This window comes from Mus pahari, chromosome 22 (assembly GCF_900095145.1).
Source record: "Mus pahari chromosome 22, PAHARI_EIJ_v1.1, whole genome shotgun sequence".
NCBI lineage: Eukaryota > Metazoa > Chordata > Mammalia > Rodentia > Muridae > Mus > Mus pahari.
Genome location: NC_034611.1, coordinates 30130202 through 30146204, shown reverse-complemented (window position 1 = coordinate 30146204; position 16003 = coordinate 30130202). Strand labels below are relative to the sequence as shown.

Below are 16003 nucleotides of genomic sequence, written 5' to 3'. Positions count from 1 at the left end.
TCTGCTACAAGCGGAGGAGGCGCGCGGGGAGTGGGGGTGGGGGGTGGGGAGGACTCCCAGATGCTCCGAACCCGGCTTTCGAGCCAACCAAGCCCCCAGCTACAAGCGGAGGCAGTCTCGGCTCATTGAGGGGTGGAGAGGGGCGGTGCTCCAAGTGGAGCTCCGCTCTTCGCCGGGCCGTCCCCTCCACTGGCCCTGCAGGGTGTGTGTGTGTGTGTGTGTGTGTGTGTGTGTGTGTGTGTGAAAACGGAGGCTGAGGCCCCTTGGCGGAACACCATTTAGTATACTCTCGGGATTCAATGAGCATTCTAACCCGGGTACCCCGGGTACACCCCCCCCCCCAGCTAGACCAGTTGAGGAGCCACTTCGAGCTAGTCCATTCGCACGCCTGCGGATGAGGCGGGGCTGGGGCGGGAGTGCAGTTCTGGGACGTCAAAATAGGGAGGATCTGCTGGCATTAACCGACCGTGGACTCCCATCACAATAAGTTCTGATGTTCACGTGCTGCCTCCTCACCACCACTGTCAGGCGCATGTACTTAGCGTCCTATGCCCAGGGTACCCCTGGGGGAGGGAGTTCTTAACCTGGGTAGCCACAAATCCATAGGAAAGAAATCTAGAAACTTAATTATTCCCTTGAGAGTATCAGCCTACAGGCTGCGAAGAATTTCCTAAAAGCAACAACCAAAAAAACCCACAAAACAAAAAACAAACAAACAAAAACCAATGTAAAATTAAATAGGAACAGAAGGTCACCTCTCTTTACTGGCGGAGAAGGGAGATGTCCTCCTCACACTGCCTGAAGTCCTTTCAAGCAGCTGAATTCTTCCGCGGATTGGAGATTTGAACTCCTGGGGAAGCAAGAAAGCCAAGCCGGGAGGGCTGGGAAGGAAGACAGCTGGGGAGAGGCCTGGACATATCACAACCCGGCAATATATCCTACTGGACGAGTAGGATGCACCTCCAGAAGACCAGAGGAAGTTGCCTCTCCCGCCGCCCCCGGCCGAGGGCGCAAACTAAAAATCACCCTCAGCAGACGCTGAGTCTGCGCACTGAGAAGGGTGGAACTTTTCAATGTTTCCTGGCCCCGCAAAGTTACTAAATTTCTAACAGCCCCGAAAGGCGCTGCCTAAGTGGCTGTGCGTTCGCTATGGGACTCTCCGCCGTGAGGAGCGGAATTGAGCCGGTGAACGCGAGCAGGTGGAGCTCGGTCCTGCTGGCTCCGGTGGGCGCGCCCCTCCCCTGGACGCTTCTGTCCCCTCTATACACTTTCATAAACACAGAACACGTGGAGATTCACAGTCAAGGCTCTTTGCCCAAGCCGGTGCTCAGCCGCGGTGATTTATAAACAATTCAGCCACTCCCGGAAGAGCACCACATCTCGTTAGTCGTGATGAATTTTTCTGGCCCGCTCCATTCTGCTGTCTAGATGAAGATGCTCCGAGGCCCTAAAATGCTCCCTCTGAGCCTCAATTTGGCCAAAAGAACCAGCCGGAGCTCTACCCCGCGCTGGGCCAGGACGCAGAAGCTGGGAGGCCATTTGAGATCCCCGGGTCTTTCCTTTACCCGCGATAACTTTTGATTCGCTGTGCTGTGCCTGCGTGCGACCCACTCCCCGGCTGTGCTCGATGGTCTCGCCTCCCAGGGCCGGAGTTTGAGCTTAGATCTCTGCTAACCTGCTCGCAGGCGCGGCGCGGATGCTGGCAAGCCATCCAGCTCCTTGGGAATTGGAGGCAGGATGTTCTGTCTCCCCGCAGATCCCTGCAGCGGGCCCTGGGTCCTGCTTTTACCGATAAAAGCAGAGCAGAGGGCTAAGCACCAACTCCCGCCGCTGCATCCCCACCCCACCCCCGCTCTAGTTACTACTTAGGTCTCCCCAGCACCAGCCCGCTCGCCGATCTTCCTCCCTTTTGCCCGGGTGAACGCGAAAGTTGCACAGACAGGACTGGGACGGGATAAAAACACGCGCAGCCCCAGCTGCGCGGCTTTCCAGAGCGGCGCTCGGCGGCTGCACCAGTCCCAGGCCGCTTACTCGCTCTTCCTGCAGCCTCGCACAAGGCAAAGGTCTGCTTACGAAAGCTCCGGGCTCTCTGATCCAACACCTTTGTGAGCACCCGAGTGTCAGTGGAACACACGCTTCCAGAGTTTTCAGTTTCAGAGTGCTGAGCTGTTAGAGTAGGAAACTCTGTGCTACTGGAGTTGCTCAAAAGCCAGGGCGTAGGTTGAGTCTGCTTCTCCCGGAGTCTTTTGAGAAAGATTAGGATATAATTGGATCTGGAGTGTAAGGGATCTTTGTTACTGGACTGAAGGGGATGGCAAGGGGTCTTTATTTGACGAGAAAAGTATCCGCACGGGACACCTGTGCGCTGTAATTCTAATATAGTGGAAAAGAAGGCTTCAATGGGAAATATTAGCCTAGCTTTGGCTCTCGTTCTAGGTTTAAATGACGTTGGTCCGCGCGCGCACGAGGAGCGTGTGTGTGTGTGTGTGTGTGTGTGTGTGTGTTCCTAGGAGAATGGAAATTGTACTCCTGCTGGCTGACTCGGTGCGACCCAGTCTCTTTCTCCACCATACAGCCACCACCCCCCTCCAGACCTACTGGGAAGAGAAAGTAGACTCCCTCCCATACAAGTCTTCCAAGCCGCTGTAGTCCACCAGAGCGCCTGGACCGACCGCCCGGCTGCCGGGTTTCTCAGCCTAAGAGACAGATGGGGGGCGGGGCCCATCCGAGTGGGGCGGTGGAGGCCGGGGACAGAAGAGAGGGGGGTGAGAACTAAGAGAATCTGAATCGCTGAGCTGGGGGTGGGGGTATCAGAGGAAGGTCTGAGAAGACTGGGCGCCCGAGGGAAGAAGAGGGGGGTACAGCTCTGCACCAATCAGTGGCTCCGGTCTGGGAGGTTGCTAGCGGTATCCACGTAAATCAAAGGGCGCAGAGCCAATGGGAGGGGGTGGAGGGGGCGGGGCCCAGGCGCGTGCCGCTGCGAGCGGGCTCTGCCAGGAGAGCGGGAGAGAGAGCTTGAGAGCGCGGGGAGAGGGGGGAGCGCCCAGCGAGTCAGAGAGTGAGCGAGAGCTAGAGGAGGGAGAGGAGGGGAAAGAGCGAGGGCGGGCGGGCGGGCGGGAGGCAGCGCGGCAGCAGCAGTAATAGCAGGAGCAGCAACAGAAGGCGTCGGAGCGGGCGTCGGAGCTGCCCGCTAGGGGAGAGAGAGAGAAAGAGAGAGTGTGTGTAGGAGAAGCGGGCGAGCGAGGAGAGAGAGAGAGAGCCCAAGGCAGAAAAGTAACTGTCAAATGCGCGGCTCCTTTAACCAGAGCGCCCAGTCCGGCTCCGAGAGTCATGGCGACCGCAGCGTCTAACCACTACAGCCTGCTCACCTCCAGCGCCTCCATCGTGCACGCCGAGCCGCCTGGCGGCATGCAGCAGGGCGCAGGGGGCTACCGCGAGGCGCAGAGCCTGGTGCAGGGCGACTACGGCGCGCTGCAGAGCAACGGGCACCCGCTCAGCCACGCTCACCAGTGGATCACCGCGCTGTCCCACGGCGGCGGCGGCGGGGGCGGCGGCGGCGGTGGAGGAGGCGGGGGAGGCGGCGGGGGAGGCGGCGACGGCTCCCCGTGGTCCACCAGCCCCCTAGGCCAGCCGGACATCAAGCCCTCGGTGGTGGTACAGCAGGGTGGCCGAGGCGACGAGCTGCACGGGCCAGGAGCGCTGCAGCAGCAGCACCAACAGCAACAGCAGCAGCAGCAGCAGCAACAGCAGCAGCAGCAACAGCAGCAGCAGCAACAACAACAGCGACCGCCACATCTGGTGCACCACGCTGCCAACCACCATCCCGGGCCCGGGGCATGGCGGAGTGCGGCGGCTGCAGCTCACCTCCCTCCCTCCATGGGAGCTTCCAACGGCGGTTTGCTCTATTCGCAGCCCAGTTTCACGGTGAACGGCATGCTGGGCGCAGGAGGGCAGCCGGCTGGGCTGCACCACCACGGCCTGAGGGACGCCCACGATGAGCCACACCATGCAGACCACCACCCGCATCCACACTCTCACCCGCACCAGCAACCTCCCCCGCCACCTCCCCCACAAGGCCCACCGGGCCACCCAGGCGCGCACCACGACCCGCACTCGGACGAGGACACGCCGACCTCAGACGACCTGGAGCAGTTCGCCAAGCAATTCAAGCAGAGGCGGATCAAACTCGGATTTACTCAAGCAGACGTGGGGCTGGCGCTTGGCACCCTGTATGGCAACGTGTTCTCGCAGACCACCATCTGCAGGTTTGAGGCCCTGCAGCTGAGCTTCAAGAACATGTGCAAGCTGAAGCCTTTGTTGAACAAGTGGTTGGAAGAGGCAGACTCATCCTCCGGCAGCCCCACCAGCATAGACAAGATCGCAGCGCAAGGGCGCAAACGGAAAAAGCGGACCTCCATCGAGGTGAGCGTCAAGGGGGCTCTGGAGAGCCATTTCCTCAAATGCCCTAAGCCCTCGGCCCAGGAAATCACCTCCCTCGCGGACAGCTTACAGCTGGAGAAGGAGGTGGTGAGAGTTTGGTTTTGTAACAGGAGACAGAAAGAGAAAAGGATGACCCCTCCCGGAGGGACTCTGCCGGGCGCCGAGGATGTGTATGGGGGGAGTAGGGACACACCACCACACCACGGGGTGCAGACGCCCGTCCAGTGAACTCAAGCGGGGGAGGGGCAGAGCTTGGGGCTCTCCTCCCCTTTGGTCCACAGTCTTTCCTGGGACCTCTGTTCTCCCTCTAACTTCTGATTGTTTCTTTCTTTCTTTCTTTTTTTAATTATTATTTTCCCAGCCCCTTCAAAAAGGAGAAAAAATAGAGAAAATAAGGAGAAAGGAAAGTAAAACACTGGACTATCCTATAACAGGTAGCAGGTGTAATAATGGTTTTTGACCTTTGCAGGCGAGAGTACCCAGGCAATGGAGTAGAATGTCTCCCAGTGAGAATGAAGTGTGTGTGTGTGTGTGTGTGTGTGTGTGTAGGGAGAGAGAGAGAGAGAGAGAGAGAGAGAGAGAAGGTCCTGGCAAAACTAAATAAATTACCAAAAAGAAAACACACACACACACACACACACACACAAAACTGCAGCTTCCCAATGCTCAAAGTTGACACGTGCTGCTGTGTTTATTTAATATGGATCCCCATCAGAAAAGAGGGAATGATACACTTTTTAAAATATAGGCAAATTTTAACCAGAAGAATTTGCACTGCAAGAAAATTGAAGTTTACATTAACAAGTTCAACTTTTTTTTTTCCTCTTAATACCCACTTTTAATTTTGAAGCTGTCTTTTGGGTTCTGTTTTGTTTTTGCTTTATCCAGTGGGGAGGACAGAAGCCAGCTCTTGGCCACCCTCCATTCCCAGTGTTCTGATGCCCCTTGTTCTTATTGCTCTCGTGAACTTTGTTTTCTTCAGATCCCCCAGACCTGGTGTAACACTTATTGGCTCTTTTCACCAAAGCGAAATGATTGGCTTCACACAAATAAATAAACAAACGTTGGCATTCAGGAAATGTGTATGGTTTGCCCGCTTTATGCAAGGCAGAGTGTTGATCATAGGTTTTTGAAAACCACAAAGTGAACTTCATCTTCAGGCAGTATTTCTGGGTAAGAGAGGAAAAGAAACAACGACAGTGAAGTGATCACTCATTTCATTTTTTCAAGCAAGGGCTGTTTTGAAAGAACTCAAAAAAAAAAAAGTGAGGCTTAATATATTGCTAGACTTGTCCAACAGACAGAAAATGAGAACTCTGAGAACTTGGAAACACAGCATGTAGTTCTCTGCCTTTGGGTTTAATAACTTAATTATAAGGGATTAGTCGTGTTGGCAGCAGTGGTCCAACTTTGTTCCTCTACTTGGTCTTATTTTTTTTTTTTAACTAAAAGAAAATAACCCGGGAACTTGATATCATATGCATAGGCTGTGTTTCTTAACACACAAATGCACATACTATAAGTGCATATATATCTGGGATAGACAGGTTTTATCTCCAACAGTTCAATTGTTTATGAAGTCATATTTTGGGTTTTACACCACCTTCCCCCATAAGTTATTACAGAAAAATATCAGTTCAGATTGGACAAAGTTCTTTCCCCCTCTATCATTAAAAAAGACAAATGAAGGGGAAGGATGCATTTTAAATATTTCCTTTCTCCCCCTTTGTTAATATTTCAGTGCATTTTTTTAACCTTGTCTAAATGGGAAATGGTTTACTCCCCCACACAATAGAATATTCTGGAAGGTGTAGGTAAGAAAACAAAAACAGAAAAGGCGATGGCTATACTGAAATTAACACCATTAAAAAACTGTGATCAGTTTAAAAATTTTAATAGTTATCAGCACAAAAGGGCGTTAAAAGGGAAAACACTTTTTTTATTAACCTTAAATGTTTCGGATTTTATTTCTTTGTTAGGTATCAGATAAATGCTATTTCAAAAAATTAAGTTCTCACTACCATAAAATTATGGTTCAGCATCAGATTAGCACTGCACTCCGTAGTTAAGGTTTTAGGAAATATGCTTTATCCAGTATTGTCTTTACAAACATCTGTGATTGTTTCATTTTCAATGTTTTTGCAAGATAAATGGTGACTTATAATGGGCATATTTATTTGCCTGTATTTCATTTCCCCCAATGAATGTCACAGGAGATGCCATAGAGCTATTTCAGGTTATATCACACTGCTTGTTCCTGATGTGTGGGGACTGGCCTTCAGTGAAGCAATCCAGAGGAGGGCAAATAGCCAATGGTAAAAGGAGGAAATGAATTTGCAGATACTTATTACCAAGTAGGTAAGGTCAGAAGCTGGGGTTCTCTCTTGCTCTCTTAGGCTTACAAAAATGGACATTACCACTGAACCTTACCATATGTATATATGTTTAATATCTGTCTTTTGAAATGCAGAAATAGTTTAAATGTTTCTTTGTCTATTTTTCTTTTTCTTTTTTTTTTTAAATGCTACCCAGGGAAATATTTTCATATCGTTTTACGTGGCCTGCCTCAATGTATATTTATTTCTTTGGAGCAAAAAGGTTCTGAAAACTGGTTTTCTGTAGCTTTAAATGAGTAGGTAGCAAGATCTATATGGGATGTCATTTTTTTGTTCAGTTTCTTTTAAAAAAATGCTTTGTTTTGATACATTTGGTTGTGCTTGTGGGGAAATAAAAGCGCAGAGATCCTTATATATTTATGTTAAAGTAATATTTTATTATTACATAAAACAGAAATGCACAATACCTTCATAGTTTGTTCTAATTATTGAAATATCTTTATTTTATTTTTAAAGATAGTGCCAAGTTCTAAGAGGTGAGGAAGCCCTACCTAGACCTGACTGAGCTGAGTTGTGTATAAAATACTTCCCTTCCTTTATACTTCGTAAAGTTTTGGAATAAATTTTATGCATATATTCCCAGCTTTCATGTTTATAACTTCCAGAGGCATTTCCTTGGTTTTTGTTTTTGTTTGTTTGTTTGCTTGTTTGCTTGTTTTAATGAAGACTGTTCAGACTTTTCTTTGCAGAAACTATCATGGGGCCCAAATATTTTCTTCACCACCTTGTAGAATTAAATCAAAGCAGTCATTGGGTTTCAGCTTCAATTTGTTTGCCATTTCCTGAACAAACGAATAAACATACTTGCCTTGTAAATAAATACATGCCCAGGTCCCTATGCCTTCCCCCAGGTTAGCTGCACCTTTGCCAATGGGTTGTTGAGGAAAACGTCAGTGGAACTAGATGGACCTTAGCCTCTGCCACAGGTCCTTCGATAACCTGGGACCTTCAGAAAAGTGAGGCTTAGAAAGGAATTATTATTCATAATTAACAAATATCTTTCAGCAACCAAAAGTCCAGACAATATGCCATATATATGTTTACCAACTGATTAAAAGTAGATACCACACATTATTCCTGTTAGGTTTACAGGGAAAAAATACTTTTTACAAAGGTTTTTACAGCAGTGTATCTCTCTCATCAGGCAAACAAACAAACAAACAATAAGCTCTACAATAAAAGAGGAGGAAAAGAATGTATTGGAGAGATTCAAGCCTTGGTGCTAATGGTTTGTTTTAGAAGGTTTTAGAAAGAGCACTGCACTTAAAACAACAAACAAACAAACAAACAAACAAAAAGATAGTTTTTAATGATAGTGAAGTGTCCAATCAGTATTGGATTGGTTTATATATTCGTTGGTGTATTTAAAGTCCTTGGAACACTGACGTAAAATATAAATGTTCATTTAGGAAAGTAGTTTCTGGGCTTATTGCATCTGATCATCTTTTCTAATTCCTAGTCAATATTACAAGGGTCCCAAACAGATTCTGCCAAATGATCTTCTCAATAGTCTGAACAAGAAGTGACAGAAAGAAGAAGTGTTTTGTGACCACAGACATGCTGATGGGTAAAATGTTTAAGCTAGGTATAGATTTGAGTTCTGGGTCAATATCCTTCCCCTGAAGGAGGAGAGCGAGCTGCATCCGCCCTCTGCAGGGCATTTGGACAGACCTTCAGAAGGCATTTTTTTGTTCTTCGCCACAGGCTCTTATGAACAGAGCTGGAAACATCATGTATTAAACAGACACACTATGTTCCTGACTCATGCTGACCATTCAGGTCCTAAAGCTGCTCTGGTAACTTCCATGCCAGTCTTAGAATGTATTCCCACTACTTAAAAAAAAGTAATAAATAAATAAGACTGCAGAGCCACTAATACAAGTCTGTGGGGGCAGTTGTAAGATATGGACAAGCCATCTCTATCCTAAAGACAAAAATGCAGTGTTTGTGTTTGCTGAAAACATGCCATATTTTAGATTTATGATATATCTATATATATACCGGGGAAGAAATTATCATATATGAAAGAGTATGTGAAGGTCATAAGGATGGAATGGCCAAAACTAATATTATGCTTGGTTTTTGTTTTTAAAAATACATTCTCAGTTACCCTGAAGAAATGTTTTTTATGTTTCAGATAGTAGTAGTAAAAACTACCCTCCTCACCCCTCTCACCTCCTGCTCCTACAGAGGAGGCCACACACTGTCAGAATTTTCTGGTGAAATGGTTTTGATGGAGACACTCAGCTCTCTATCTTATTCCTTCAAAAGTAACCAATAAAACAATACAACAGCAAAGGTGGGTGGCTCTTGCATGTGTTGGTCCCAGCCATGCGTCTCCACTGGCCCTTCAGTTTCCTTATGGAAGCTTGGATGGAATTATCATCTTATTACACCTCTCTTTGATTTGTCTTTGTTGATTTTTTTCAATCAATTCATGGAACTGTGCTCTAGATTCTATTGAATTCCTATATAAATTTTTAAAATGGGACAGAGAATGGAGTTTGTACGTGGGGGGGGGGGGGAAGAAAGGTTGATTCAGTGAGAATGTCTTTGGTTCTCCTTGTATATTTCAGTGGTAAAGCAAAGGAATATTTATTTCAAACAAAAGGGGGACCTGTATCAGGAAATACTGAGACTCTTGACAATGTGATTACTCAGTTAGGGTTTAGATAAATATTTTCTCTTTGGGGAAAGTTTACTTTTTAAAATGATACAATGATACATAGTTTCTGAACCCAAAGGTAGCAACAGAGCACTGAGGCTTCTCATAGCTATTTCCACAACTTGATTCTGGGTAGAAAAACCAAAACAAACAATAAACCAAAAAAAAAAAAAAAAAAAAGAAAAGAAAAGAAAAGTGGCAGGGGTCTCACAAATTCATGGAATGAATTGGGCCACATTCCCAGAACTTGGGCCAATGTTTTTTCAATGTCCATTTATCTAGAGACAAGTACTAGAGTAAAGGAAATGGCTTTCAGCTGCTCCAAGGCTTTGCTTGGGTGTGGAGATAAATAATCAGAATGTTTTCACATTGTTCTAGCATTTGGGGGGGGGAGGGGAACCTACCATTTATCCCCTTCTTTTAAAAAGTTAATCAACTTTACTACTAGTACCTTTCCTGGACCTTAATCACACTGCTGCTTGGCTTAGCTGTTAGAGGTTATTAGAAACAATATCATCCCATCAAAACAGCCTAGTCTCTTATTGTTCCTAGGAATCTGATTGTTGGTAACATTAAGATGTATTTCTTTTTTCTAAAAACAACAACAACAAAAATGTCTGCTGTGTTATTTAATACACCAGTAAAAATGCATCTATACCTTAAAGTCCATTCTTCCGTCTTTTTGAGTTTTTATAGCTCTTTGTCTGGAATGGGGAGGGGCAGGGGAGCTTCCATAAGCAGTTTGTGCCTAAAGAGCTCAGGCTCTGGAAGGGTCTATAGTTGGCCACAAATATCTCCCCTGCTTAAGAATTGGGAGTTGTCCTGGGCAGGTGGGTAGGGAGTAAAGGTTCCTACAAAACATAAATAAATAAAAAGAGATCTCAAGGATTTTGGAAAGGCAAGGAGTGTTTAGGGCCCTTTCTGAGAAAGCTGGAGGGGAATTTGATTGTTACGAATTAACTCTCCGTGTGCCATTTGCACTCCGTGTGCCATAAGCAACTTCAGTGGGAAGTGAATTGAAACGTGAGATCTTAAAAATCGGGGGTCATATGGTTTCCCTCCCCATCAGTGTTTCTTCTGCTTTTGTTGTTTAAAAAGGAAAGGGAAAAAAATTTTTTTTAAAGCTCCACCGACCAAAATACAGGGCCACAGAGTTTGGCAGCACAGTGGGAAAGAGAAAGTTACTTGTACGTAACACAAATTAACCATTGTAAACCTCCAGCTTTAAGGCTCAAACAAATCCACAGGAAAAGCTCGGAAGCTCCTTCCTTCCCCCTGATAAGAAGAAATCTCATTCTGTCAGAGAATTTTTTTTATGTGACCTTTTATGTTCCACAGCATATGACTCTGGAGAGAATTATTTGACATTAATAACTTTTGTTGATGTTGTTGCCCCTAACAAATATTCCTTCAAAGTTCTTACAGTTTTCTGAGCCTGTCAGGCATCTACTATGACTCGATGGAGGCCTTAGCTGCCTCTCAACTTAGGAGACCCTGGCAGTTGAGCACAGAAGGAAAAGATGCGAGGGATGCCGGCCATTCCCTGCACTCCCAGGCCTGGCTGCTGCGGCAAATCTGGAATTTTTCTAGTCTCCAAGGGCGGTGAAGCCCTGACCTCCGTGGGAAGGGCAGTCATCGAGGTGGACCCCAATTCTCTCTTCTCAAGGGAGGTCTATAGGGTCTATAGGGGTGGGCGCCGTCTGGGAAGACTGACAGATCGGCCTGCCAGGGTCTGAGGCTAGGAGTGCTGCTTTGAGTACTGATGTATGGAGGTGTTTGGTTGTCGCGGGTGGGTAGAGAAACGCAGCCGTCAGAAAACACAGGCACTCTCCACAGGCAACTGTGTGGCAGGGCCAGAGGTGCCTGGGGTACAGAGGTCACTGAACATTTAGAACGAAGAGTGAACCCCCCCCCCCCAACTCTCTGCCCGCCATCCTTTCGCCTTAGACGCGACAAAATCCCAAGGCGTCTGCTCCGGAGAAGCAAATGTGAGAGATGGTGGCCCAGAGTAAAATAAGTTGATCTCCGCGGCAGGCCAAGTGCAGACAGGACAAACGGCACCCTGGGAAGTCACTTGGCCGAGTCCTAGCTTTGTGGGGGTCGTACATTGAAGGGGAACTGCCGAAAGTTGGAAAACAAAGTTCTAAACGTGTGCTGCTCCTCCTCCTATTGAACAAACTTTTGATAGTTTCTGGCCTCAGCGGTCAGCCTCCAGTGGAGAGGAACCTTGTCTTCTAAACGCTAAGGCAAGGAAGAAAAGGGTTCTCTAACTCCCCAAAACGCGGCACTCACTTTGAGCCTAAAGTCCAAAGTCAGTTCCTAGGAAACAGGTATGGGGGCGGGGAGACCCCTGGGTACCCTGTGCGTACGAGTCAGAGGGGAGCCTCCAGAAGCTCCTCAAGACTGGAGGCCTGATTTCAGCCTCCTAGGCCGGCCCATTCACTCTTAGGCTGGGTGGATGCTTCCAACGCATAGCCTTTCCCAACCTCCAGAGAGCCTTTACACGTGAGAAGAAACTCTCAAAAGCTTCTCAGAAGGGAGCTGAGGGCTCTTTCACCTCTGGGAGGGGAGGCCGCTTGGGAAGCGCGGGGCACTGGGGGTGGGTAGGGGCGGGGCGGGCTGGAGTACTAAGGGTACCTAAAGCTGCCCGACGGTAGAGGCGGGGGCTGCCTGGACTGTAGTGGGAAGGAGACCAATCACACTTGCAGGGACTCTGGCCGAGCGTCGGTCTGTGCCGGAGCGGGGCCTGGGTCGGGCCCCGGGTTCAGGAGCATCCTGGAGATCCAGCCGCGTCTGCCTGAGGTCACTCCCCAGGTCCTGCGGCTAGCCGGGGCAGGGTGGTGCACAAACAGGGATGCTTCTATTTACTCGCCTCTGCCTGTGGATTTCTAAGACATTCAGCAGGCACAATCATTAAACTAATTTGTATTTGATTGTTTGGGCGGACGGAGGGTAGTTTTATTGCGCTAAGCATTCAAGCAGGCACGCATCGCTGATTACCAGTATACATTAAATAAAGTTGTTTGTACACATTGTCTTACCACATATAGGCAGAGGGTTATTATTCTAATTACTCTAATTAGTGCATTGAAATGTTTTCTACTTGATTTGAGGAGACAGTGATTACTTCTATTACTTCTTTTAGCTCGTATTTTATGGAAAACTATTGATGCATGCTCAAATTACTTTATTTGCCCCTCGAATATAAGGCTGACCCAAACTCAGTGAACTGCACCGCCCTTATGGGGCCCCAACTTTGATGTGGGCCTCAGCTTAGAGGAGGCATCTCCTGTTTGTTGGTTTCCCCCTTCAAGCGCTGTGTTCTCCCAAGGCCAGGCCCAGTCCCCTATCCCAGATGCGCACAGGGGCCTCGGACCCATGGACCGAGTAGGACCCGAGGATCCTAAACCTTCTTGGATGCAGCGACTCTGACCTGCTAGCCTTCTATTTTCCTAGGCGCGATTTACTTTTAAAAGACTCCCTTAAGCATATTTTCTGTGCATCTACTTCTGAAGCCTTAACGTTACTATTAATTGATAAGATCAGCTCATCAAACATACGATTTCGATAGGGTGTTGTAATTAAAACCTTAATCCTGTTTGAGACTTTTTTCCCCCTTTAAATTCCTTTTTCTTAGGGAAGGGGTACAAAGTTCACTATAAAAAAGTATTATAACAGGGAGATTAATTCGTTATCTAAATAACAATCTTTGCTATTGATCCAATGCACTTTTCGCCACCTTTTGTGTTAGTTCCCTAAGCCCTTAAAAAGGAGAATCTGACAAAGCAAAAGATTTGGACCGAACTCCTAAGGCTACGTAAGATCTTCTTGGGAGAGCGAGGAGTCTGAGGCTCTCTCCTCTCATCGCAGCGGGGGAAGCAGTCCAAGAGTGTCCCCGCTGCCCTGACTGTGCCAATGGGGCAAAGAAGTGCTGATGCCCGCGGCCGGCTCCTCAGAGTCCTCTCCCCTGGCAGAAGGAGATCTGCTGGGTCTCTGGGTAAATACTCCACTGGTTCTGATTTTACTTTTAATATTTAAACTCGGATTATCGTGTCTCTAAATGCGCGTTCCTAACCTTTGAGAGTGGCTGAGATGTAATAAACACTGTCGGGCAGCAGCTCAGCTTCTGCTGGCCAAGGCTGCCGCCTCCCGCTCCGCCCGCCCTTGGGCCCCAGTCCCCCACCCACCCACCCCCTTCCAGCCGCCCTCCGCCCCCCTCCCCGGGCAGCGACGGCCGCGCGGGAATGAAATCAGCGCCTCCCGGCAGCTGACGGCTGAGCATCCAGGGCTCTTGCAGGCGGGGGAGGCCGCCCTTTATCCTAGTGGAAGAGTCCTCGGGGGCTGCAGGAGGAGACTCGCAACCCCGCGGCGTCCCTGAGGAGGAGGAGAGAGCCGGATTTCATGGAAGCAGCGACCCCCAGACATGGGAGAAGGCATTGAGGGGCGCGGGGGTCCGTAGAAATGAACAAGGTCGCTAGTCTAGGTGGGGGTGGGGTGGGGTGGGAGTGGGAAGGGAAGGGAAGGGAAGACCCTGCCCAAATCTAAGCCTCCTTTAGAAGACGTCAAGGACCTCTGTTTGAGAAACGGGAGACTTTCTGAAGCGAAGAGGCCCGATTGTGCTCCCAAGTCAGTTCACAGGAGATTTTCCTCAGTTGTAAGTTTACCCCGGCTAACACCCTCCTTCGTCCTCTTTAACAAAGTCTTCCTCCCCCAATTCCAGACTTGTTATGCAACAAAGTCTCCCAGGCTAGTTTAACAGGAGAATAAAGGACACCCTAGACCCCCCCCCCAGTACATCTGCTCTCACCCCAAGATTGCAGCCTTTAGCCGAATGGAACTTTGGCGCCCCAAAGTGGCATCTGCTTGCAACTACTCGTGATTTTACAGTCTGATCAGTTCAAAAATTGAATTTCAAACTGGAATGTGCTTCTCCCCACTCTCTACATGCTTGGCCTCATTCCTCCTAGAAAAAGTTATGAAGGTGACCCCACGCGCATGACTCATACAAAGGTTTCCAAATGTCCAGTCTGGGCTCCTTAGCAGTGGTTTGAAGTTTCACTGGAGAGGGCAGGACATTTTATACTAAAAGTTACTGCAGCAAAGGTGAGAAGAGTTGTACCCCAACATTTTGCTCCTACAAATTTATCTGTCACAATCAAGTATTCCGTGCGTCAGAGAAGTCTCAGTTTCTCATAGGAATCAAGTTGGAAGCCAAGGTTAATGCCGAATGTGGCATTTTAACCAAGTCACAATTTGACCTTGGACATCTTTTTATACAAAAGGTTTGTTCGGTTTTGAGTTTAAAGGTGATTTTATTTAAGGCGTTCCCTTGAACAGAGACACGTTTTTGAAAGAACTTCACATTTGTGAAGTGGGGGGAAAACATCCACTTCCCAAATTCCTATGAGAGCTCTCAATCTGCTTCCTTCAGAGCCCAGTAAGTTAGTCCATTTCCCACTGTGTGTCCTTTTCACCCACTACTCTGCCTTTACCCCAGGTCACATCAGGAGGGGACATGCTGTACACATGAACTGCAGGTAGCCCAAACTTGCGGCTACTGGATCGGATAGGCTTGAGCTAGAGCACCTCACCCCTCCTCCACTCCTTCCCCCTCCCCATAATTATCAGCCAGCAAACATCTGAGAAGCCCTGTGGTACTTCCAAATCCATTTCTTCATGTGCAGACTATGCATAATAGCGCTTCTTAAATTTTTTTCAATGGCGTTTATATAACATACATGGAAGCACAAAATAAAGTGCAAGTCTCATATAGAAAGTGGTCATTTCAAACTCTAGTGGAGGGCCCAGCAAGAAATCCCTTCAACCTAAAAATAAGGCTATACATCTTTGCATCTACTGGCATAGGAGGAGGAAATGTGGAGACAGCCATCTCAATTTTCATATATGGGGACACTCTACTGATTCTGACTATTTAGACCACCATCCACTAGACTTGCCCTTACCATGCCTAAGCTTGAGGTTGTAGTTAATACCATTATTAGAACCACCAGCACCAGACTCTAGTAATTGTAACAAATGTGGCTACTCTGTTATTAGTCTAGGGAGGACTAGCTTGCTACTCTGCAAACCATTCCATTTCTTTATGCCAGCCAACTTAACTTTAAAGGCACACTTCTCTGGTATCTTTTATTGCAGCCTGAATCCGTTATGAAAAGAACTCTGGGTTCATACACTCAAAAAAAAAACAAAAACAAAAACAAAAACAAAAACAACCCAATGCAAGCAACAGCAGCACTGACAGCAAAGGCAGCCTAAGCCCTGTGACAATGCTCATGGGTCACACTCTGCTCTCTGGGTTTGGGTTTGGATCACACAGGAGCCCTCCCTCGGCATACTGTGTTCTAAAAGGGGAGCCTGGGGAGGTACCAGGCCCTGCTCCCCAGGGACACGGGTCGGTCTCTCGTCCCTGCGGCCTCTGGGAAAGAGAGCTGGTGGTCTCAGACAGTTCTTCCTTTCTGGCAGCACAGTCCCAGGAGCCAGA

General features: G+C 48.0%; 1 protein-coding gene across 1 annotated transcript; it reads left to right on the top strand.

Moving 5' to 3' along the window:
- The first annotated feature begins 3134 nt into the window (after window positions 1-3134).
- On the top strand, window positions 3135-9134 carry Pou3f2 (POU class 3 homeobox 2). Its single transcript, XM_021222246.2, has one exon. It carries the CDS (start codon window positions 3331-3333, stop codon window positions 4666-4668), a length of 1338 nt encoding a protein of 445 aa, XP_021077905.1. The 5' UTR covers window positions 3135-3330; the 3' UTR covers window positions 4669-9134.
- The last annotated feature ends 6869 nt before the right edge of the window (window positions 9135-16003 follow it).